Source organism: Polypterus senegalus, chromosome 1 (assembly GCF_016835505.1).
Source record: "Polypterus senegalus isolate Bchr_013 chromosome 1, ASM1683550v1, whole genome shotgun sequence".
Lineage (NCBI taxonomy): Eukaryota > Metazoa > Chordata > Cladistia > Polypteriformes > Polypteridae > Polypterus > Polypterus senegalus.
The window spans coordinates 17,987,903-18,012,695 of record NC_053154.1 but is presented as its reverse complement, the minus strand read 5'-3'; the positions used below and the strand labels follow the sequence as shown (position 1 = coordinate 18,012,695).

The following is a 24,793-nucleotide window of genomic DNA, read 5'->3' as shown; positions in this document are numbered from 1 at the left end:
AAAGACTTTTGAGAGGCTGGTTCTGGACTATTGGAGTCCTTGTATGGTAGACCACCACACTGCAGTTTGCCTATTTCTCTACAAGGCTTATTTCCACCTGGACAAAGCTGTCAGTACTGTGAGAATTTTGTTTTTTCATTTCCCCAGCACCTTCAGAACCATCCAGCCATCCCTGTTAAGGGTAAACTCGTCTTGATGTGTCTTGATAATGGACTATTTTGCAGTGACAGCTGCAACTTTTCTTTCTTTTTAATTTTCATGCTTTATAGCCATTCTGGTATGTGTTCAGACCAAAGTGTGTGTATGAATATATTTATTTAGTTAGCTAGCTACCTATTATAATAAAAAAAATCTTGGGAAGAGAGATGAGGCATGATTTTCTCAGAGAGACACTTTCATGTCCCGTGAGACGAGTCTTTGTGCCAAGAGATTTAACCGCACCCGGGGCCAGAAATAAAAGACAAAGAGTAGATGACAAAGTAGAACATCGTAAAGAATTCAAAAACATTGGCGCGATACACATGCAGAGCAGGTTAGAGATAATGGAAGCACGAAAATTTGAAAGTCTCAAAAAAATGATAGTAAATATCTCATTAGCGCAAACAAATGGAAATTATTACTTGGTGAAATAACGGAACAGCAAAAAGAGATTGAATATATTGTTCAGATTTAAACTTTAAGTTGGAGACTTGTAGATCATCTAATTCGTGTTGCCATCAGGGAAATGTAGTGTTTCTTCCCAATAAAGAGGCATGTTCTTGAGAATTAAAAGATTCGTTGTTTGGTGAAAGTGAAATCTCGCAAGAGAAAATTTCAAGCCCCGCGAGACAAGACATTATGCAAAGAGATTTGGAAAAGTCCTGCCCACATCTAAAACATTTACAACCATGCACACGGTTCAATCATTTCTCATTTGTGTGAATGCTATTGTCAGACACAGTTCATGTAGAGAGAAACAATATTCACTCACGGACAGTTACACGCTGTGTTGTCACGATGTCATTCCAAACACGGCATCAAAATACATTGCGATATTGACAAAAATGTAAAAGCGTAAAGAGACTGAGTATATGGACAGGTGTTATGACAGAAGTATGTAGATATTGTTCTTATTTAAACTTTTAAGTCGGACTCTTGTAGATTGTCTAATTTGTGTTGTCATCAGGGAAAAGTAGTGTTTCTTCCCAATGAAGAGAATTAAAAGATTTGTTGTTTGGTGAAAGTGAAATCCACATACACAAGCAGCAGAGACGCGAAGTTGCTGGCGCGTAGCATAGTCAAGGGGGTTGGAGTGTAAAGCGAGCAAGGGACGAAGCCCCTAGTATTTATTTCTTTATTTAATGAGCTTCTGTAAAAAGTCAAATTTCCCTCTGGGGACAAATTATCTATCTATCTATCTATCTATCTATCTATCTATCTATCTATCTATCTATCTATCTATCTATCTATCTATCTATCTATCTATTATATAGTGCCTTTCATTTCTATCTATCTATCTATTATATAGTGCCTTTCATTTCTATCTATCTATCTATCTATCTATCTATCTATCTATCTATCTATCTATCTATCTATCGCAATGTGTTTAATGTTTGTGTGAGATTTACCTATGATTTACGTATAAGTTTCTAAATTTGCCCCAATATTTGTGTTGAAATATTTTAAAGTGCTTTTCTGACTACTCAAAGCATGGGCAATGGAGAACCACTTCAACCAGCACCACTGTGCAGCATCCACCCGATTAGCAATATGCTTACCACACATTAGCTATTAAAGTGTGAAGGGGTGCAATAAAAAAGCTAATTAGAAACAGAGGATGAGTAGTGGGTTGGAATGGATGAGGTTGTGATGGACAATTTAGCCAGGACATCTTTTTGAAAGATGCCCACTGATCTTTTGTGACAGCAGAGTCAGGACTTTGGTTTTACATCTCATCTGAAGGATGGCACCAATTCTTAGAGCAAAGTGTTCCCATCACTGCACTGGCGCATTTGGATTCACACAGGCCACTGGGTAAGTGTCCTCTGATGGCCTCACCAACATGTCTTCTAGCAGCAACACAGGCTCTCCTGGTTGTTCTCCTGTCCAGGTACCATCCAAGTTCATCCAAAGGCGTGCTTCATCCATATATTGCTGTTTCAAATTTTTTCATGCACTTGCAGCACTTTCACAGTCAAACTAGGGAATTAGTATATGGGACTGATGCTGTGTCATTGTGATTTTATACAGTACTTTTATCTATCAGCATACTCATTTATATTAGAATTATTTCCAGATTTTTACAAATGCTGAAGGGACATTTCTAATTATTCACACGGGGCAAAAAGTGTATTCACTGGGGGGCATGCTACTTTTTTATTTCTCCCCATAATTTCTGACATTTTTATATTCTTTAATTCCAGGTTTACTTTCGAGAGCCATGTTGGCAAACCTTTACTATCATGTCTCCACAATGAAAGAGAAACTGAATGAACATTGAACAGTTTTAGCTGCACGTCCCAAACTGGTGAGTGGGTGAATGCTAAAATAAATCTTAAATGAACTGTCCATGTGCATAGCAGTAAGACATCACATTGCAAATAAAGAGGTAATTGTTTAATGCAACAAAAAGAATTATTGTACTCTTCTAACAGTGAGAAGACAACCTTCTTTTTTGAAAAGAGACATGTGCTTCAGGCGTGTGCCGCTTGTCATTTTTAAACTGACTTGCCTAAGCCATTGCCTAGCAACATTCTTCCTTGGCAGAGATCTTGACAAGTGCAGACATTATTGTACAGGCTACCATTTTATATTTTGCTTGTTAATGCAATCTTTGTTAGGCCATCCATCCCTCCTGCTTATTCACTACATTCACTTCATTTTGAAATCATGGGGAGCCAGGATGTGGCAGAAGGAACATGCCATATATTTGATGCCATTTCATTATGGGGACTCACACACACCAACCCTCATATAATTTGTGATCTACCGTTTAACTAAAACACATCTTTATGAGAGGAAATTGGAGTACCTGGAAAAACCTTTACAGATGCAAGGAAATTCCACAAAGGTGAACACTGGTCTATGAGCTATATGTATGTAGATAATATGCTTGTGTGCTGACCCCAAACCCAAAACAAATGCACAGGCCAACTTCAAGTTCTAGTGTACCATTTGTAAAGATAGTCCATAATACCATCAGTTTACTGAGGACTGGGAATGTAAATCAACATACAGGGAACATACAGTAAAAAACACAAAACGTGTCTTCCTAGGGCTTGCCCAAATCTTACACTTTCCTCTTTTACTATCCTACCAAACCTGTCCTGGATCTCCTTTTCCTTAACTCCAGGTGGGTTATAGCCTTTGTTCCTGCTGCTCCTTGCTGTCCTGTCAGAGTGCAGGAGATCATTTTTTAATGGATGACCCAAGACCATTTCTAGTGTCTCCTCTATCCAACTGAAGAATATTTCTGAGTTGTCTCTAATCCGTTGGGAGGATGCAGTGTTTTCCTTAAAAGGCCAAGCCCCCTGAGAAGACCCATGGCTGGCCTCTTGAACTCCTCTTGCCACCTTTAATATTCTGTCTGGGATGGGATCTCCTTTAACTCCTAGACAGCTCATTTACCTTCCACATGGGCAACATACTAGTCCCTTATCAATTCACTGATTGACTAGCAGCAGTAAATTGCAAAACACTGTAGTATGTACAGTACATCCATAAGAGCCCATGTCTATCTAAATTAACAGTAATGGAGAGGTCAATACACCTTACACTGATGTGGCAAAACATTATGACACCTGCCTAACATCCATTTTGTCCTCCATGTACCACCAAAAACAGCTCTGCCCCACCCAGGCATGGACTCAACAAAACCTCTGAAGCTGTACTTTGGTATCTAGCACCAGGATGTTAGCAGCAAATTGTCTAATCACTGTTAGTTGTGAGGTGGAGCTACCCTGGTTTAGACTTGTTGCTCCAACATATCCCACAGATGCTCAATTGGATGGTGTTCCCGAGAGTACCGTTGCCATTAATAGATGAACCTGGTCTGTAATGATGTTTAATGGTGGTATGTGACAAATTAACTTCCACATAAATCTCTGAACCCAGGGTTTCCAAGTAGGACGTTGCCCAAAGCATTACACTTCCTCCACTAGCTTACATCTTGGTGCCATCTCTTCCTCAGGTAATTAATACAAATGGGCCTGGCCACCCATGTCAGCCGAAGGAAAACAGGATTCTTTGGACAAAGCTATCTTCTTCCATTGATTCAAGATCCAGCTCTAGTGCCTGCATGTCCATGTGGACATGGGTTAGAATGTGCCCTCTTGACTGTTGTGGCTATGTAGCTCCATACATAGTAGTGCTTAATGAAATTGTGTCATGACACATTACTCCCATAGCCATCATTAAAGTTCTCTGTAATTTAGCCCTTCTGTTGGTTCGTACTACATGACAGCCTTCGTTGACCTCTCACAATGGTGATTCTTGGCTGCCCAACAACCTGTCAGCAGTTTGTAGTTTTTCCATTCTTGCACCTCTGTTGATAGGTGCTCACCATGGTTGACTGTGAGCACCTCATAAGCCTTGCCATTTCGGAAATACTCTGACCATAACATTTTGGCCCTTATCAAACTCACTTAGGTCTTTACATCTGCCCGTATCTTTTTTTTATTCAAAACGTTGACAACGAGTATCTAATATCAACTTACTGTCTCTTATATGCCTCACCTTGACACGTGTTATTGTTACAAGACAGTTTCATATGATTATTAGACTGATTTTGTCTACGGAGACTTGCAACATCTGAGATACAATTGGTTGCATTTCTTTTGGTTTTCCATTTGGAGCGCAGGCAGGTGAAGTGACTTGCTTATGGTCAGACAAGACCTCAGGGTTTGAAGCTCAAAGCTTTAACGTCTGTGCCCCACCGCCTGCCTTCATATAGGTGTGGTCATTGTGTTTTGGTTCATCAGTGTATATCAGCAGTTCCCAATGGCTAAATCAAAAAAAAAAAATCATACTAAACACTTTAATGGAAGGGATTGCTTGTTGACAACAGAGGAGAGGAAAGCAAACTAAAGTAAAAGGTTTTTCTTCTCAAAATAAACCTCAGATTGATGCACTATCCTGACCTACCCAACAGTTCATCCTTTCCTCGTGGCCGTGATATAGTACAGTAGCATGATGGCGGCTAGTACAGAGGTATTTACCTTTTGTAACAGTCTCACGGGCATTTTTATAAAAGGAGGGTCTTAGCCTTAACTGTTGGAATGCGCTAGAGGCATTACAGTCAAACAGCCCCTACTCCACACATCCTAGAGACTGACAGTAGCCCCTTTCACACATTCAGGGCTATTTTAAATGCTCTAGCTAGGTAAAGCACATTCATGAACATGGGTGAGTCATTTTTCCTGGTTGGGAGATATGATATACTTTTCAGGAATTTCCAAGTACTTTGCACATATAATCTAAGCCAGAAAGTTTCCAGGTTAAGGTATGCAATAGGTTATGAAGGGCACTTTTTGATGTGAATGAATATACAGTACTAGAAATCATTCTGGCAATGGCAAGTAAAAGCCTGCAACTGGCTCAGTTTTTTGGCTGAAGTTTTTGTCTTTTCTCGGCCAGTCATAGGGATTAGCCCAATGAGGGAGTGACTCAGACTTAACTAGGGATTTGTAAGGAATGCGCTAATTTACTACTGTGGAAATTTCATAACATTCCCAAACCATCTCAATCTAATTAGGGTTATGGTGGGCCAGAGAGAATCACAGCAGCATCAGGTGAAAGGCAGGAACAAGTCCTGAATAGGAAGCCTATCCATTGCAGGACCTACCTATGTGCATGATATATACACACTTAAATGGGGAAATTTAGAATTGGAAGTTATCCTAAAGTGTAAAGTGACCTTCCTTGAAATTCATTAGGACACAGGATCTATGAGGCAGAAACGTTTACCCTGTTTTTTGTAAGGTTACAAAAAAATAGACCGATTCAGAAATAAGAAAACTACTCCTTCCAAGTTCAGAAGCAAATACTTGTTCCCCCGTAACTAGTCATGCACCATTCCCTTCACAGCTGCGATTTTCCAACAGATGAGGGTGCGATGTGCTTTTTGTGGAAGTAAAGCAACAATGCAGTGGGTTAGTACAGTGACTGATATAAAGTGAGCTTCATTCAGCAAATGGAAGCAGTAAAAATGCAGAGGTATACATCCTGAGGTGTTTTCCACTTTCATTCTGGTCCTGATGATTTTTGGATTTCCATTTATATTATTAACTTGCTGTCCCCCATGGTTCCATCCACATAGTAGTGAAACAGGACAAACTTTAAAAAGCAATAAAAAAAATGTAATTGTGGCCAAGCGGAAAGTAGGTATGCTCCTATGTCAAATGTTGGCACTGTATCTGATCATGTTCACCTAGGACGGGAGAGCGTACCCCATGTGGGGAGAAAAGCATGTGGCCTTGATATCTCTGCCAATCGGCAGCTACCATCTAGAACACACGTAGCTCTGATCACTCTCAAAAATGTCAAATGTTAATCCTTAACAATCTCTAGATGAATCTCTGCTGAACAAACAGGTATCGCTAGATAAGCGGAGGCAAGGTACACTCCAAGACGTGGCGAGATGTAGCACGACTCGAATGGAGGCTGGCGCTTGAGTGAGGATGTCCCGCTTCCCTCTCCCCTTGGCCCACTGCGTCTCTCTTGAATTTGTGCAAATAAATCGGTACGGCAAGCGAACTATGATACTTAGCGCGATGAGAGAAGTCTCAAAATCAACCAGAATGTTCAAGCAAAATTCTAGAAAAAAAGTGGATCCAAATCCGTTAAGTAGATCTCTCGTGAAAGACAGACAGACAGACAGACAGACAGACAGACAGACAGACAGACAGACAGACAGATGTTGGATTTTATATATAGTTCTGCTGCTCGCGTAAGGGGATGTGAATGTACAATTTAAACAGATTGTTATTTTCATGGGAATTGTTACATATGCATAATAGAACTAACTATTTTGCATTGCAGCGAGTAATTAACCATATTAAAAAATAGTAAAACATAATAATTTGAAAGTAAATTATGTTTCATGTTGTGTTAGAGTTATTTGTTGCGTTATATGATTTCATTTTGTTTGGCTTTGAAATTAAAACGCAAATACTTTTTAAACTTTTAGAGTAAAACTTTAGTAAAAACTATTTTTTGAATTAAATTTTTGGCAATATCGCATTGAATTTTGATTCTGTTTGGACTTACATCGTGACAACACAATGTATAACTCCCCATGAGTGAATATTGTTTCCTTCACTCTAATAAATAAACCGACTTTTTCAAATGTTTGTCTTTGTAATTTGTTACTTGTCTTTGCAAAAGCCATTCTAATGGGAAACGGTAAACGTTTTAATACGAATGGCATATCAAGATCTCCTTTGATGTCTAATGTTATCCGCGGAAGATGTACTACATTACCATTCTTGGATGGTACTGTTCTTTCAACAGTAATTCGGGTGGTGGAAGACCGATATTTTTCGGGATATTGTAAGTTGATGTTTTTACCTTCTGCACCATCACCACCATCTGTTTCAGCATAGTCTATTGATACGCATTTAACCAATTGTCTGTGTAACCGATCGACGATTTTCACATTAATTCATTTGAATTCATCATTAATCGGTGCTAGGATTGCCCGTGTACTAATTTCTTATGTTGATAACCCTTTGGGATGAAATTCTTCAATAAGATTTGGACATAACAAGTCTTCTTTAATTGGGAACTTAAAGTGAGGAAAATGTAAAAATTTATAAGAACTGAGAGAGCATCAACTGTGCCTGTCAAAAGCATTCACACGAATAGGAGGTGAGAGGACTGTGTGCATGGTTGAATATGGTTGAGAGGAGGACGTGACTTAAAAAAATCTCATGGCAAAAGTCTTGTGGAATTAGTCCAGTCTATTATCAGGATTTTCTTTTACAATAGAGAGATATATAGATTATGTCTTTTAATGTGTAATTTGAGTACATTAGACAAAAATAAATAAAATACAACACTTCATTACTGCTGATAAGCAAGCTATTTTGTTTTTCTTAAAGGGAAAAGGTTGCAGGCTTTATGTATTCTTAACAATTTCCGGCCTATTTCCCACTTACTTTTCCTGTCAAAAGCTCTTGAGCGTGTTGTAGCTTCCCAGCTCACCAATTACTTAACGTCTAATAACTTGATGGAACCCTTTCAGTCTGGTTTCAGGGCGCGACACAGCTGTGAAACTGCTCTGCTACGGGTAACCAATGATCTGCTTATGGCAGCAGGCTCTGGACAAACCAGTATATTAATTCTATTAGACCTCAGTGCAGCATTTGACACTCCGGTCAGACATGACATTCTACTGTCTAGAATGGAGAACATGCTGGGTATCTCTGGCACTGTCCTCCAGTGGTTCAAGTCCTATCTGACTGATAGGCAAGAATTTGTTAGTCTTGGCAACAGCAGATCCATCTCAGCACCATTCACACAAGGAGCTCCTCAGGGCTCTGTCCTCGGCCCTCTTCTCTTCTGTATTTATATGCTTCCCCTTGGCCATATTATTTGTAGCTTTGGACTGGGTTATCATTTTTATGCAGACGATACTCAACTCTACTTCAATGTTAAAGTGGAACTTCATCAGAGCTTTCTCAGCTCACAACCTGCTTTAGTGAAATTAAAACCTGGATGGAGCAGAACTCTTTGAAATGAAACTGCAACAAAACTGAACTCTTGCAAATTGGGACTAAAATGCAACTTAATAAAATGAGCTCCTTCTCAGTCAATCTTGGTGGTGATCTCATCAGCCCTGCCTCTACTGTAAAGAATCTTGGTGTCATTTTTGATTCCTCCCTTTCTTATTCCGTCCACATAAATCACATTAAGAAACTTTCTTACTTTCACCTCCGTAACATATCCCGTGTTCGCTCCTTCCCCTCCTTTTCTAATGTTGAGAAACTTGTCCCTGCTTTTATCACATCCCGCATAGACTATTGTAACTCGCTGCTGGCAGGTGCCCCTTCTAATCTTATATCACAGCTCCAGCTTATTCAAAACTCAACTGCAAGAGTCCTGACTCGAACCAGCAGCAGCGAGCACATCACACCCATCCTGCTCCATCTTCACTGGCTCCCTGTGTCTTACAGAATTGAATATAAAATCCTACTAATAACCTACAAAGCCTTAAATAACCTCACGGCAAACTACATCAGTGACCTTCTCCATCACTATGTGCCTGTCCACCCACTAAGGTCCTCTGATTCTGGCAATCTTGTTGTGCCTCACACTAATCTACAGTCCATGGGTGACAGCAGGGCCTTCAGCTTTATAGCGAGTGCCCAGACTCTGGAATCACCTACCGAAATTAATCAGATCAGCTGACTCCATGAACTCTTTTAAAAAACAACTCAAAACTCATCTGTTCAGGAAGGCTTTTAGCTCTTCTTGACTTCATTCCCCTTCTCTCAGTTTACCTCTCTGTCACGATGCTCATGTAACCTGAGTGTGTGTGTGTGTGTGCAGACCATCAATTATGTTGTCTGTTAGGCTTTCTCTGAATTTACTGTCTTAATCTTCTTTCTTTATTTATTTGCTTTGTATTATGCTATATACTGTATACCCTGCTGTTCTTTCTTATATTCTGTAAGTGCCTTGAGCATGGGAAAGGCGCTATATAAATAAAATGTATTATTATTATTATTATTCTTTTTTCTGGATTTGTAAAAGTGAATTCTTTTGATCCTGGAAATTACTAATGTCTTAATGACAAAATGTGTTAGGATATAACGGGTTGGACAATGACTGTCTGACTGACTGACTGAATAAAAGTGGACACAACCTTACATTTGATTTTTAATAAATTTGTAGTACTAGGGTGTTGTACCATGTTAGGCATTATAAATGAAGTGAGAAGTCAAGCAAAATGACACCTTTTACTGCCTAACTAAAAATAAAAGGTGTCATTTTGCTTGACTTAATAAATTTGAAAACCTTTCTGTAAATATGTTCTTACATTGTCATTATGGGTTATTGAATGTAGATTGATGGGTGGAAATGGCAGATTTATCCACTAAAATTAAACCTACTACACAGTGAAGTGTGTAGAAAGTAAAGGGGTCTGAATACTTTCTGAATCCACTGTACAGGCACTTTCCTAACACATGGGCTATATAATAACTAAAACCGAAGATTGGACCAATGTCATCTGGTCTGGTGAGTCTCAATTTGTGCTGCAGATGGTAGGGTCAGTGTTCATATCATAATGTTACAAAACAGACAAAACAAAAGGCTATGGATCGTCATGGTACCTCAAAAATATGGCATAAAACAACTAGTGAAAGGGTTTGGGACCATTACAGTCTAAGATCAGAATTTCATAAGTACAAAGTACTTCTGAAGTTGGAACTTTGCTTTCCATAGTTTCACGTTCAGGAATGAACACTTATTTCTGGTTCCTCTATCTCTTATAATTGGCAAGGTGGTAGAGGTGGGACTTCCGAGTCTGGAAAGCAAGTGATGTCACAAGTATTTCAGGAGTTTATCTTCTGTTCTGTAGGCAAAAAGGAAATTGGTTTCAACAACTGTGCTCACCCACTCTCTGACCCCATTGTCTTTACTTCATTAGAGCCTTGTAGATGCTCCCCAAGTGCCCGTGCCTGACAATGAAAACAGCATGAATCCATTGATCATTGTGTCATCATCACAGGGTGGTGATGGCTGACTCACGGTTTGGAGGAATGTTTTCCTGGTACAAACTAGGCCTCTTAACAATAAATGTAATTTAAATGTCATAACATGCCTTACCACTTTTGCCATGCACATTCATTTCCACTTTTTCAAATGGGTAATATCTTCAGTCAGCATCAAAAACATTTTAATTTAGGGGCCTGCATAGTCTTCAAATCTCAATCCAATAGACCATCTTTGGAAAGAGATGGAATAGGAGGCTAAAAAACCTGCTCAAGTTGTGGGATGCTTTTCATAAAACATGGACCAAAATCTCTATGGAATGTTTACAGTGCCTTGTTCAATGCACACTTCAAGGAGCTTAGACTCTTCTCAGGCAAAAGGAGGCTAACCCTCCGACCAACTAACTGACCTAATAAAGTGGCCACTGAGTGCAAGTATAAAGTAAATTTTGCTGGCATATTTATCCAAGGTGATCCACAAAATCATGATACATACAACTGTTTGCATATATTTAGTAGATGCCTTTGTTAAACTAAATAATTCTCCTATTATTTGAAAATTAAATGAGTTCTGTTCTTTATGTTCATGGGCAGTGTGGTGCAGTAGTTAAGGCTTTGGACTTCAAACCCTGAGGTTGTAGGTTCAGATCCCTCCAATGACACTGTGTGATCCTGAGCAAGTTCTTCACCTGCCTGTGCTCCATTTGGAAAAAGAAAAGAAATGTAACCAACTGTATCTTAAATGTTGTAAGTCGCTTTGGATAAAGGTGTCAACCACATACATAAATGTAAATGTAACATTGAGACTGCCTGGATCTATTTGCATACATTGGCTCCATTCCATGTCACTGCAGGGAGATTCACATGGAGAGAGGAAGCAGGAATAGGAAGTGTCAGTCCCCTTCTACTTTTAGGCCTCTGCCCCAAACTCCACCCTGCTGGGAAGTCACACAGGAATGGTAACATAAATAGATAATATGAGTGGGGAAATGGTTTTCAGCATATCCTTGTAATGATAGTACCACTAGAAACAATGTTTGTTTTGCTGTAACAGAAACAAGATGGAATATGACCATTTTGACAGATTCTGCTTGTAGAACAAGAGTGAGTTTGGGTTTTGCTCTGATTATCAAACAAAATTTTCCAAAATATTGTTGAAATTAATATATTACAGTGGATTTAGAAAGTACTTAGACCCCTTGACTTTGCCCATCACCCTGAACTCAATAACCCCTAATGACAAAGTGAAAATATGTTTTCTGAAAGGTTTGTAAAAATCAAAACTAAAATCTCTTATTTATAGAAGCATTCAGACCCTTTGCTGTAGCAATCCCACTGCTTGTGATCAGGTGCATCCTGTTTGCTTTAATTCCCCTTGAGATGTGTCAAGAACTTGATTCGAGTCCACCTGTGGAAAATTGTATTGATTGTACATTGTTTAGAAAGGCACATGTGTACCTGTGCTTATAAGGTCCCACAATTCACACTGCATGCAAGGACAAAAACCAAGTCATGAAGTCCAAGGAACTCTGTAAACCTCAACAATAAAATTATGGTAAGGCATAGATCAGAGCAATGGGATAAAACAATTTCTTGCACTCCATAATTTTACGTTTAGAACCACCAGGATTCTTCATAGTGTTAGCCATTGAGCCAAACGGAGTAACTGGGCAAGAAGAGCCTCAATCAGGGTGGTGACCAAGAGCCCAAAGATCACTCTAACAGAGCTTCAGAAGTCCTCTAATGAGATGAGAGTACCATTTGGAAGGATGACCATCTCAACAGCACTCTATCAATCAAGTGTTTATGGTAGCGTTGCTAGACAGAATCCACTATTAAGCGAAAGGCATATGACAGCCTCTTGAGGTTTGTTACAGGGTATTTGAAGGACTCTAGGTGCACAAGATATTTTCTGGTCTGATAAGACAAAAATTGAAGTGCTAGGTTAGAACTTCAAGAACTATGGTGAAGAACAGGGACTGCTCATCACCTGGCTAATACCATCTCTAAAGTGAAGCAAGGTGATGACAGCATAATGCTATAGGGATGCTTCCTTGGTGAAAGAGAGGCCTTTATAGAAAACGTGCACCACAGTGCAAACACATACAGCCATGACAATGTTGAAGTGGCTTAGGGCCAAGTCTATGACTGCTCTTGAGTGGCCTAGCCAGAACCCACACTTAAACCCCATAGAACATCTGTGGAGAGACCAGAAGGTGACAGTTTGCAGAAGCTTCCCATGCAGTCTAACAAAGTTTGAGAGGATTTGCCATGAAGGATTGGATAAACTGCCCAAATCCAGGTGAGCAAAGCTTGTAGAAACTTACCCAAGAAGACTCAAAGCTGGAATTGCTGTCAAGGGGGCTTCTATAAACTACTGAATTAAGAGTATGAAAACTTATAGAAATGAGATGCTTCAGTTTTTGATTTTTAATAAATTGGCCAAATTTTCTACAAACATGTTTTCACAGTTTATTATGGTTTATTGGATGTCGATTGATGGGCAAAACTGACAAATGTATTCATTTTAAATTAAAGGTACAACATAAATTGTGCAGAAGGGAAGAGGTCCAATCCAATATACTCTGAATCAACTGTATATGCTGATAATAATACTTTATGTCAGGACAAATTAGTACACTTCAATGGGTTTTATGAATAAATCTTTGATATATAATGAGGAGTTAACACTTATCCATCTGTTGGAAATGTTGAAGAAGTGCAGTCTGGAGGAAGGCACGCTGAGGCTGGCCAAGATATGACTCCACTTGTTCTTTTCCATCCAGCTATTCATTTTGTTAACTTACACAGGTTGGTGAGCAGTAGTCATTTTAACATTTCTGGGTTGGTTATGCTCCTAGAAAAATATTACGCACCAATTGTTTTTCTGTATTTCCTTTACCAAATTCTGTTTCTGTTTCCCTTCTAGTGAGGACCATGCGACCGGGCACGGCCCGAGTGTGGGTAACAGAATTCAGCAATTCTTCGTTGGTCAATCCAAGTCCAGTGGTCTTTGATGATGCTGAGTTGCTTGTGGATGAGTACCTATCCCCCGAGAAACTGGTAAATTTTTGATCCTTGTTCAATTCAGTTCAAATTCATTTAAAATTGGATTGTCACAAAAAGGATATTTAGAAAGTCGGCTGATTTTTTGTACAGAGACCAAGACATTAAAAAGAGAGCAGAAAAAATACGTAACTATCAAACATTCCAGTAAATATGTACCAGTAATGAAATATAGTAGTGAGCATGATCTATACTAATAAAAGGCAAAGCCCTCACTGACTGACTCACTCATCACTAATTCTCCAACTTCCCGTGTAGGTAGAAGTCTAAAATTTGGCAGGCTTATTCCTTACAGTTTACTTACAAAAGTTAAGCAGGTTTCATTTCGAAATTCTACACGTAACGGTCATAATGGTCGAAAATGTCCGCCTTGTTGAACTTTCTTATTTATAGCCCCATCTTCACGAAATTTGGTAGGCGGCTTCCCTGCGCTAACCGAAACTGATGTACATACTTATTTTGGTGGTATGATGCCACTGTCGGCTGCCATATTGAACTTTCCAACGTCACTAATTCTCCAACTTCCCTTGTAGGTAGAAGGCTGACCCCATCTTCACAAAATTTGGTAGGCGGCTTCCCTGCTCTAACCGAAACCGATGTACGTACTTATTTCGGTGGTATGATGCCACTGTTGGCCGCCATATCGAACTTTCCAACGTCACTAATTCTCCAACTTCCTGTGTAGGTAGAAGGCTGAAATTTGGCAGGCTCATTCCTTACAGCTTACTTACAAAAGTTAAGCAGGTTTCATTTCGAAATTCTACGTGTAACGGTCATAACGGTCGACAACGTCCGCCATGTTGAACTTTCTTATTTATGGCTCCATCTTCACGAAATTTGGTAGGCGGCTTCCCTGCGCTAATCGAAACCGATGTACGTACTTATTTCAGTGGTATGATGCCACTGTCGGCCGCCATATTGAACTTTCCAATGCCACTAATTCTCCAACTTCCCGTGTAGGTAGAAGACTGAAATTTGGCAGGCTCATTCCTTACAGCTTACTTACAAAAGTTAAGCAGGTTTCATTTCGAAATTCTATGTATAACGGTCATAACGGTCAACAACGTCCGCCAAGTTGAACTTTCTTATTTATGGCCCCATCTTCACGAAATTTGGTAGGCAGCTTTCCTGTGCTAACTGAAACCAATGTACGTGCTTATTCCGGTGGTATGATGCCACTGTCGGCCGCCATATTGAACTTTCCAACGGTCTTTGTTACTTATGGGCCCATCTTCAAGAAATTTGGTATGCGGGTTCCCAACGCTAACTGAATCCTACTTACGTACATATATACGTCCATAGCCTGCAGCTCGGTCACCGTGTGAGGCGGCGTTGGGTTCCCCATCCCAACGCCTCCCACGTTTTTGGCTGCCTGCCTATATAAGGCCATCCGTCGCTCCGGTCTCTACATTACCTTCCTTGCTTCGCCACGGGATTCACGTCTCCCTGCTGATAACTACAGCCTTTTTATTTAATCCACGGCTTCTCCTCTGTTTTATTGTTCGTTTATTACGATTATAGTTATTGTGTAGGTATTTTAGACTTCCATTACATTGTTCAGGTACTCATTTCCTTTATCGTTCCAACCATACCCCTATTAACATGTCTATCGAGGTGATCACCATTGATCAAAGAACTGTCACTTACCGAGTGGTTTCCATGCTTGGAGATGGCGCCTGCCTTTTCCATTCTCTTTGTTACATATTACACAGCCATATCAGGCTCACTCTTGATATCCAGAGGAACATTGTATCTTATGTATTGAATGACTGGGACAGGTTCAAGGAGTGGACTGATGACGGTACAGGAGACAATTATACTACACAGGAGCACTAGAAGAGTGAAATGCTTAAGCCCCTCACCTATGCATCTGCATGTGAGTTGATGGCTGCCGCTGAATTGTTCGGTTGTCGCTTTCAAGTTTACCGAAATGGCCAAGTATTTTACACCTTTCGACAACTGCCAGTGCCTCTTAAACACCTTAGATTCACAGGTGACGATTTCACTAGTGGACACTTTGATGTTTATGAATGTTTAAACTCTCAAAAGCTGGATGTGAAGTTATCGATGAATCCGGTTGTATGCTTACAACGCTTGACAGATGCTGAATGTCACTGTCGTAATTGAAACAAACCATGAAACTCAAACCGATTATGACAGCAGCAATCCAAGCAAGCTATGAGATTTAAGACAAGATTACTGTTCACATGGCCAACTGTACGTTACATGCTCAATAGTAAGCTCGGCGCACAGCTTGGTCATATTACAACTGGAGGGCCGAACTGACAACATGGTATACAAAGAGATCCTTAACAAATAATTATTGGTATATTTTCCTCAGTTTACAAAGGTTTAATTTTCTTCTTAATAAAAATTTTAAGGCAGTACTTCGCCTCTGCAAAGCACGGGTATTTTGCTAGTATATATACACTGTATATGACAGCAACACTCATAACAGTGACAAAACAGTTATATTGACAATCATGTTATGTTATTTTGAAAATGTTTCCTTTTCTTTTTCATTACTTCTTTAACACACTACTTCTCCACTGCGAAGCACGGGTATTTTGCTAGTATTATATAATATAAAATCATCACTACACAGGAAAATTAAACCAGCCTTAAATTTCACTAGTGACCACCAAGAATGATAGCTATTGGGCCCACAAGTCTGGGGAAGAATCAAATTGGAAATATATTAAAGAAAGAAATTTAGTCCTCAACTAGGATCTTTTTGCTTATTTAAATAGTCAATCAACTGAAGAACCAGGCAGGAGGAAGCTTGTTCATTGCGTCTTTCATTTTCTTTTCATGAAGAGTGATACACTCCTGCCTGTGATGGAATGGTCACATAACAAAGACAGAGGCTCATACCTATTGACAACTGAATTTGCACAAGAGTGCTGAATTAATCCTGACATTTACTCTGATTGGTTAAAAGACATGAGATGTTTTCAACATAGAGCATAGCAGCTTACACACCCCAAAATAAAAGTCTCATTCCACTATAGTCTTGTTCTTCTCCATATTTCTTAAGTTCATCACTTATCCTTCTTTTATGGAATTGTCTGTTTTCATGACAACTGTCAAGTCTTACTGGGTACATGAAAGAACATGACATCAGCCATTTTCTTAAAGCATCTTCCAGAACATTCTGTTTGTTTACATTTCTGTAGTCTCTTCATGCTATTGTCTGAAACAAAGCTAGGTGTTTCTATTAATGTACACGTCAAACACTGTATACCTAAATAATTATTCTCTCACAAGCCTGAGGATTGTTATTAAAATAAAAGCTCATGATAAGAATAATGGCAGTAAATGAGAATGACAATAGTAAGTCCTCTTGTTCATTGTCCAATATTTGGCAAGGACAAATTTTCAGTATAAATGTGCCATTTGGAATAGTCATACTTCCCGCTGTCTTTTCTTTTGGATGCAGTACAACATACACAAACTCATGCTTGTCTCCACTCGTAGATGTGCAGAGGATAGGAACTTGTCCTTGGAAATTACAGTGAGGATCACAAGGCTGATATTTTGGATAAATCAACTGCAGAAAAAAATGTGCTTTGCATCCAAATATTGGGTGGATTTGAAGTCATAAAGTATGTTTTGACTTTGACTTTATTGAGGAGAGGATATGCTGGTGTGGCCAAGAATTTTTGTGAGCACTGAAATAATAGGAGGAGATGAACATTTAATGGTGAGGTGGTCTAGGACAGAAATGGGACACAACCATGTTATCAAACAAAGTTAGGCCATCAGGAATTAAAAAGGTATGATGTTAGAATTAGAGTTATTTCATTAAATTTAGTTTTTAGTTTCCCTGGGCATATTTAAGTGAGGCACACTTCAAAATGTTTTTTACGTCATGGTATCCAGATATAACATCAGTTTTCCATTTCAGAGCAAAATTTAAAAAGTTCAGGTTCATTATTGTTTCACTGCAGTTCCATCTGTAATTTGTCACATGCACCGTTGTTTTGGAGGCTATGTTTCAGGCGATTCCTTGGTGACCCTTCCCAGAATTCCTTGGGAAGAATGACATACATGATGCCTTCAATGCATCATGATCAGCACATGGATTATTTCTGTATCTGAGATTAACAGAGAGGCTCTGATCAATAAAGCTCCTTAAATTCTTACCTTGTAGTATTTTGAACTTAGCGTTTGTCTCTTGGTTTAGAAGTCTGGTTAGTATTTTCATTTTTGTCGATCTGATTGGTTGCTTTTCTGGTTTTGATCTCAGCTTGTTTGCCTTACTTTAAAATCTCACTGACTTCTCCTGAAACAGGGTATTTTATGAGTCAAAGTGAAAATTAAAATAAACAGTCCTACTGTTAGGGCCTACTTGAGAGAACTGACTGGATATTCGGCTATGTAGTGTGAATTACTCTCATATTTATAGCACCATTTGTGTGATGTCATCAGTATGACTATCAAGGTTAAATGACATTCAAGATGGCGTTGTATAAATAAGGAAAAATAAGATGGTAACATTTTTTACACTTTAATTCCAAATGTAAAATAAATGTCAGAATTAGGATCTTCACACACCAAAAACCTAAAATACACAAATACAAATGTATAATATTGTAAGTTATATGTGCATTTAATGCACTTGTTCCCAAAATCGAGATTTTTGTAGCTTGTCATAATGCACCTTACAGATGAACAGCTGTTGGCAGCTGAGGGTGAAGTGTATGTTTTACAAACATAATCAAACAGTTTTAATAATTCACCTTTTAAAAGTGGCCTATTACAAGGGGCTTTCAAAAGTAAAGAGGTTAGAAAATGTCTGCTTGGCATAAGATTCCGATTCGCTTGAGGAGCTGGTTTATTGTTTTGAATGTTTTCAGTCGCATGACTTACGGTTCATGTTGATGTAACAGTCCTGTTGCTAAAACCAAATCTTAGGGCAGGGATTTGCATTTCTGTGGGCGGACATTTGTCAACAGGAATTTCCAATATAAAATCAAATTCATTCTTAATAAAGTATTGGTTATGAGAAATAGTTTACTAAAGTAATATTGTCAAAAGAATTAAAATTAAACGAATGGCAGTGACTGACTAGATTGAAAAGTTGCTTTGTAAGAAGGAGTCAGTGTCATTATAGGTGGTAATACACTACTGTGGCTGTTCATATGTCTGTCCAGGATATTAAATCACCTATACGTTGCAAACCGTTTGACCGATTGATCTTAAATTTGGTACACATACAGTGCATCCGGAAAGTATTCACATCACTTTTTCCACATTTTGTTATGTTACAGCCTTATTCCAAAATGGATTAAATTCATTTTTTCCTCAGAATTCTACACACAACACCCCATAATGACAATGTGAAAAAAGTTTACTTGAGATTTTTGCAAATTTATTAAAAATAAAAAAAATTGAGAATGCACATGTACATAAATATTCACAGCCTTTGCCATGAAGCTAAAAATTGAGCTCAGGTGCATCCTGTTTCCACTGATCATCCTTGAGATGTTCCTGCAGCTTCATTGGAGTCCACCTGTGGTAAATTCAGTTGACTGGACATGATTTGGAAAGGCACACACCTGTCTATAGAAGGTCCCACAGTTGACAGTTCATGTCAGAGCACAAACCAAGCATGAAGTCAAAGGAATTGTCTGTAGACCTCCGAGACAGGATTGTCTTGAGGCACAAATCTGGGGAAGGTTACAGAAAAATTTCTGCTGCTTTGAAGGTCCCAATTAGCACAGTGGCCTCCATCATCCGTAAGTGGAAGAAGTTCGAAACCACCAGGACTCTTCCTAGAGCTGGCCGGCCATCTAAACTGAGTAATCGGGGGAGAAGGGCCTTAGTCAGGGAGGTGACCAAGAACCCAATGGTCACTCTGTCAGAGCTCCAGAGGTCCTCTGTGGAGAGAGGAGAACCTTCCAGAAGGACAACCATCTCTGCAGCAATCCACCAATCAGGCCTGTATGGCAGAGTGGCCAGACGGAAGCCACTCCTTAGTAAAAGGCACATGGCAGCCCACCTGGAGTTTCTCAAAAGGCACCTGAAGGACTCTCAGACCATAAGAAACAAAATTCTCTGGTCTGCTGAGACAAAGATTGAACTCTTTGGTGTGAATGCCAGGCGTCACGTTTGGAGGAAACCAGGCACTGCTCATCACCAGGCCAATACCATCCCTACAGTGAAGCATGGTGGTGGCAGCATCATGATATGGGGATGTTTTTCAGCAGCATGGAACTGGGAGACTAGTCAGGATAAAGGGAAAGATGACTGCAGCAATGTACAGAGACATCCTGGATGAAAACCTGTTCCAGAGCGCTCTTGACCTCAGACTGCGGCGACGGTTCATCTTTCAGCAGGACAACGACCCTAAGCACACAGCCAAGATATCAAAGGAGTGGCTTCAGAACAACTCTGTGAATGTCCTTGAGTGGCCCAGCCAGAGCCCAGACTTGAATCTGATTGAACATCTCTGGAGAGATCTTAAAATGGCTGTGCACCGACGCTTCCCATCCAACCTGATGGAGCTTGAGAGGTGCTGCAAAGTGGAATGGGCGGAACTGGCCAAGGATAGGTGTGCCAAGCTTGTGGCATCATATTCGAAAAGACTTGAGGCTGGAATTGCTGCCAAAGGTGCATCGACAAAGTATTGAGCAAAGGCTGTGAATACTTATGTACATGGGATTTCTCAGTTTTTTTATTTTTAATAAATTTGCAAAATTTAACTTAAATTTAAAATGTAAACTTTTTTCACATTGTCATTATGGGGTGTTGTGTGTAGAATTCTAAGGAAAAAATTTATTTAATCCATTTTGGAATAAGGCTGTAACAAAATGTGGAAAAAGTGATGCACTGTGAATATTTTCCGGATGCACTGTATACTACGTGATGTCTACTATCCGCTTTTGGGGTGATGATTGACCCTCAAGGTTATTTCTCTTTTTATTTGTATTTTATTTTATTGTAGGATCAATTCTCTGCAGCGGCCAGCAGGGTAGCCGTTCGGCGCATGCGTATGGGTGCCGTTCTCATCCCTACCACCTTTGCTGTCACTTCCCCTACCTCTTCATATCTTAAATCATTCTTGAGGCAGATTGAAGACTTAAGTGCCAGCTTAAGTGAAAAATTAAAGAAAACGTATGAAGTAATTGCAACACAAACACTGACTTAATCAGTTTTAACGTGAAAAGATGCCAACTGAAGAAGGGAAGAAGTGGACCGCTAGGGTGGAGAAAACAAGAGCTGCTCAGGAAGCAGCAAGCGCATCAACCTCTGAGCAAAGGAATGATAAACGTACAGAAAAAGAGGATGAAAACTAGGAATGCAGTGCACCGTTACTGGTAATAATAATAATAGTAATAATTCTTTACATTTATATAGCTCTTTACTCACTACTGAAAGTGCTCAAACTCCACACAGGGAGGACTTGTGATGATGCGATGCAGTGCGCCGTTACTGGTGTATAATAAGTATGCACTCAGTATCAAAACAGAGCATCACCAAGGCGGTATTTGGAGTGCAAACACCATGGTGGGTTCAGGATTTGTACACAAACAGCAAAGCAGAGGAGGAGCTGCCATAGTGTGTGTTCAGTATAGCTAGTTTAGGATCATCTATAGGAACAAACTTGGCTGACTCCTCCTGGTGCCACCTTCATGGTTAATACTAGCCCATGCCCTGTTCTTACCATTTGTCAGCTGGGGTGGGAGAATGGGGGGTAGGGGGGTATAACTCATCCCAGAATGATGAGTCTTTATTGTAAGTTGTCCTTGTTCCTTGACTATAAAAGATATTGTAATACTATATTGTAAGTTGTCATTTTTTAATATATATAAATGATTTGGATAGGAATATAAGTAACAAGCTGGTTAAGTTTGCAGATGATACCAAGATAGGTGGATTAGCAGATAATTTGGAATCCGTTATGTCATCACAGAAGGACTTGGATAGCATACAGGCTTGAGCAGATTTGTGGCAAATGAAATTTAATGTCAGTAAATGGAAAGTATTACACATAGGAAGTAAAAATATTAGGTTTGAATACACAATGGGTCGGTCGAAAATCGAGTACACCTTATGAGAAGGATTTAGGAGTCATAGTGGACTCCAAGCTATCAACTTCCCAACAGTGTTCAGAAGCCATTAAGAAGGCTAACAGAATGTCAGGTTATATAGCACGATCTGTGGAGTACAAGTCCAAGGAGGTTATGCTCAACCTTTATAATGCACTGGTGAGGCCTCATCTTGAGTACTGTGTGCAGTTTTGGTCTCCAGGCTACAAAAAGGACATAGCAGCACTAGAAAAGGTCCAGAGAAGAGCGACTAAGCTGATTCCAGGTCTACAGGGGTTGAATTATGAGGAAAGATTAAAAGAGCTGAGCCTTTACAGTTTAAGCAAAAGAAGATTAAGAGGTGACATGATTGAAGTGTTTAAAATTATGAAGGGAATTAGTTCAGTGGATCGAGACTTGTATTTTAAAATGAGTTCATCAAGAACACGGGGACACAGTTGGAAACTTGTTAAGGGTAAATTTCGCTCAAACATTAGGAAGTTTTTTTTTACACAAAGAACGATAGACACTTGGAATAAGCTACCAAGTAGTGTGGTAGACAGTAAGACGTTAGGGACTTTCAAAACTCGACTTGATGTTTTCTTGGAGGATACAAGTGGATAGGACTGGCGAGCTTTGTTGGGCTGAATGTCCTGTTCTCGTCTAGATTGTTCTAATGTTCTAATTCCTTGACTATAAAAGATGACGATACGGTATACCATTTATCCAAGTATTAATAATAATTCAAAAAGATTTCACACTTCTTTTGGTTTTTTCTATGAAATACCAGAATTATAAGCATGAGGCAGAGAAAATTTTACATTTTATCTGGTTCTGCATAGAACATTAGTTTGACAAACAAGAGGAAATCATGCAGCCCACCACGCTCATCCTGTCAGGTAATAATTCAGTTGTCCTGATTATCTCATCCACTAACTTTTTAACGATTGCCACGGTTTCCGCTTCAAAGTTTAAAGATTTACATTTCCTGTTATTTTCCTATTATTTCCTGAAACACACTTTTGAAGTAGACAGCGATACATCTACTGTAGTAACAAAATAACATCCTCAAACTTGTTCAACCTAGAGACGTGAGTCTTTCTTGGAAACATCGAACACAAGGTGGGAACCAATCCTGGATGGGACATCAGTTGTTTTATGCTGAGCCTATGCTAAATAAAATGGCACACAGATTTTAACTGATGAAGATACCAGGCATTTTCTGTTGTGTGCTGCTTTTGTGAATCTTTGACCTGTTGGTGGTAAGCCTTTCGACCCTTACTTCTAACCATTAGTTTTCTATTAAAGTCAGTTTGGAAAGGGTTTACAAAATTGGTCTCGTGAAAATAAGAGAGGGAAACATATATTATTTTACAATACAATACAATACAGTTTATTTTTGTATAGCCCAAAATCACACAGGAAGTGCCGCAATGGGCTTTAACAGGCCCTGCCTTTTGACAGCCCCCCAGCCTTGACTCTCTGAGAAGACAAGGAAAAACTCCCAATAAAAACCTTGTAGGGAAAAATGGAAGAAACCTCGGGAAAGGCAGTTCAAAGAGAGACCCCTTTCCAGGTAGGTTGGGCGTGCAGTAGGTGTCAAAAGTAGGGGGTCAATACAATACAATATACACAACAGAACAATTCCTTAAGACAGCATAATAAAAATTTTAGAATTACGGTTTAACAGTAGATGATATGACATAATTAGGTTTGGATATTTTTAGAGTCCTGGAGACCTCATCCATCTAGCTGCATCTCCATTTGGCCATGCCACGGCTGAAACATTGCTCCGATGAAAGGACCCTCTTTCCCATGATTCCTGTGATCCTCCATCAGGGATGACTTTACCATAGGCAGGCAAACAACTTGGCAGGTGGGCCGTGGCACCAATGGCCACATTTGGGTACCGAGAAAAGAAACAGAATAGGTGAGGGTTAGTATTCAAATATAATTATCATGTTACTTATGTTATAGTGCTAATGACTAACAACAGAGATGCAGTATGTACAGTTAATCAGCAGCTCTAGTCAGGATATGCTAAACTGAAGTAGTGAGTCTTCAGCCGGGATTTAAAGGCTGAGACCGAGGGGGCATCTCTTATGGAAGCAGGAAGACCATTCCACAGTTTAGGGGCCCTGTAACTAAAAGCTCGACCTCCCACTGTTATTTTATTAATCCTTGGAATCCTAAGCAGACCGGCATCTTGAGATCTTAATGTGCTCAGGTTTGTAAGTCATGATAAGTTCAGACAAGTAAGCGGACCTTGGCCATTTAATGCTTTATATGTTAAAAGGAGGATTTTGAAATCTGCCCTAAATTTAACTGGGAGCCAGTGTAAAGATTTAAGAACTGGGGTTATGTGTTCATATTTTCTTGTTCTTGTAATAATTCTTGCAGCGCATTTTGGATTAACTGGAGGCTGTATAGAGAACAGTTTGAACAGCCAGTGAACACCGCATTGCAGTAGTCAATCCTACTAGAGATAAATGCATGAATTAATTTCTCACAATCCTGTTTATTTAGAAAGCGCCTTAATTTCCTAATATTTTTAAGATGGAAAAACATGTTTTGGACGACTTTGTAATATGCTTTAAATGACATGCTAGAGTCAAAGATAACTCCTAGATTGCGGGCTGATTCAGTAAAATTAATTGGGATTCCAACTGAGTTAAATGACGACAAAATATTGCTGTGATCAGCGTCATTCCCTCCAACAATTAACATCTCTGTTTTATCTGTATTTAAAGACAAGTAGTTCTCATTCATCCATTCCTTTAATTCACTAACACAACTAATTAAAGACAACATCGGAGAAACTTCATTTGATTTAAATGAAAGGTATAACTGGGTGTCATCTGCATACGAGTGAAAATTAACATTATGTTTCCTAATGAGAGATCCCAGTGGAAGCATGTAAAGTGAAAACAGTAAAGGTCCCAGTACTGAGCCCTGCGGACACCATATTGAACTTCTGTGTATAATGATGGAGTACTGTCA

At 39.4% G+C, this 24,793-nt stretch overlaps 1 protein-coding gene across 2 annotated transcripts in view; it reads left to right on the top strand.

Moving 5' to 3' along the window:
• lrrc56 (leucine rich repeat containing 56) overlaps positions 1 to 24,793 on the top strand; it is a 130,899-nt gene that overhangs the window by 19,228 nt on the left and 86,878 nt on the right. For both annotated transcript variants that reach the window (XM_039744395.1, XM_039744405.1), the window contains exons 2-3: positions 2,403 to 2,506; positions 13,624 to 13,757. In XM_039744395.1, coding sequence (XP_039600329.1) covers positions 13,632 to 13,757 — 126 coding nt within the window. In that variant the 5' untranslated portion in view covers positions 2,403 to 2,506; positions 13,624 to 13,631. The remainder of the gene's footprint in view (positions 1 to 2,402; positions 2,507 to 13,623; positions 13,758 to 24,793) is intronic.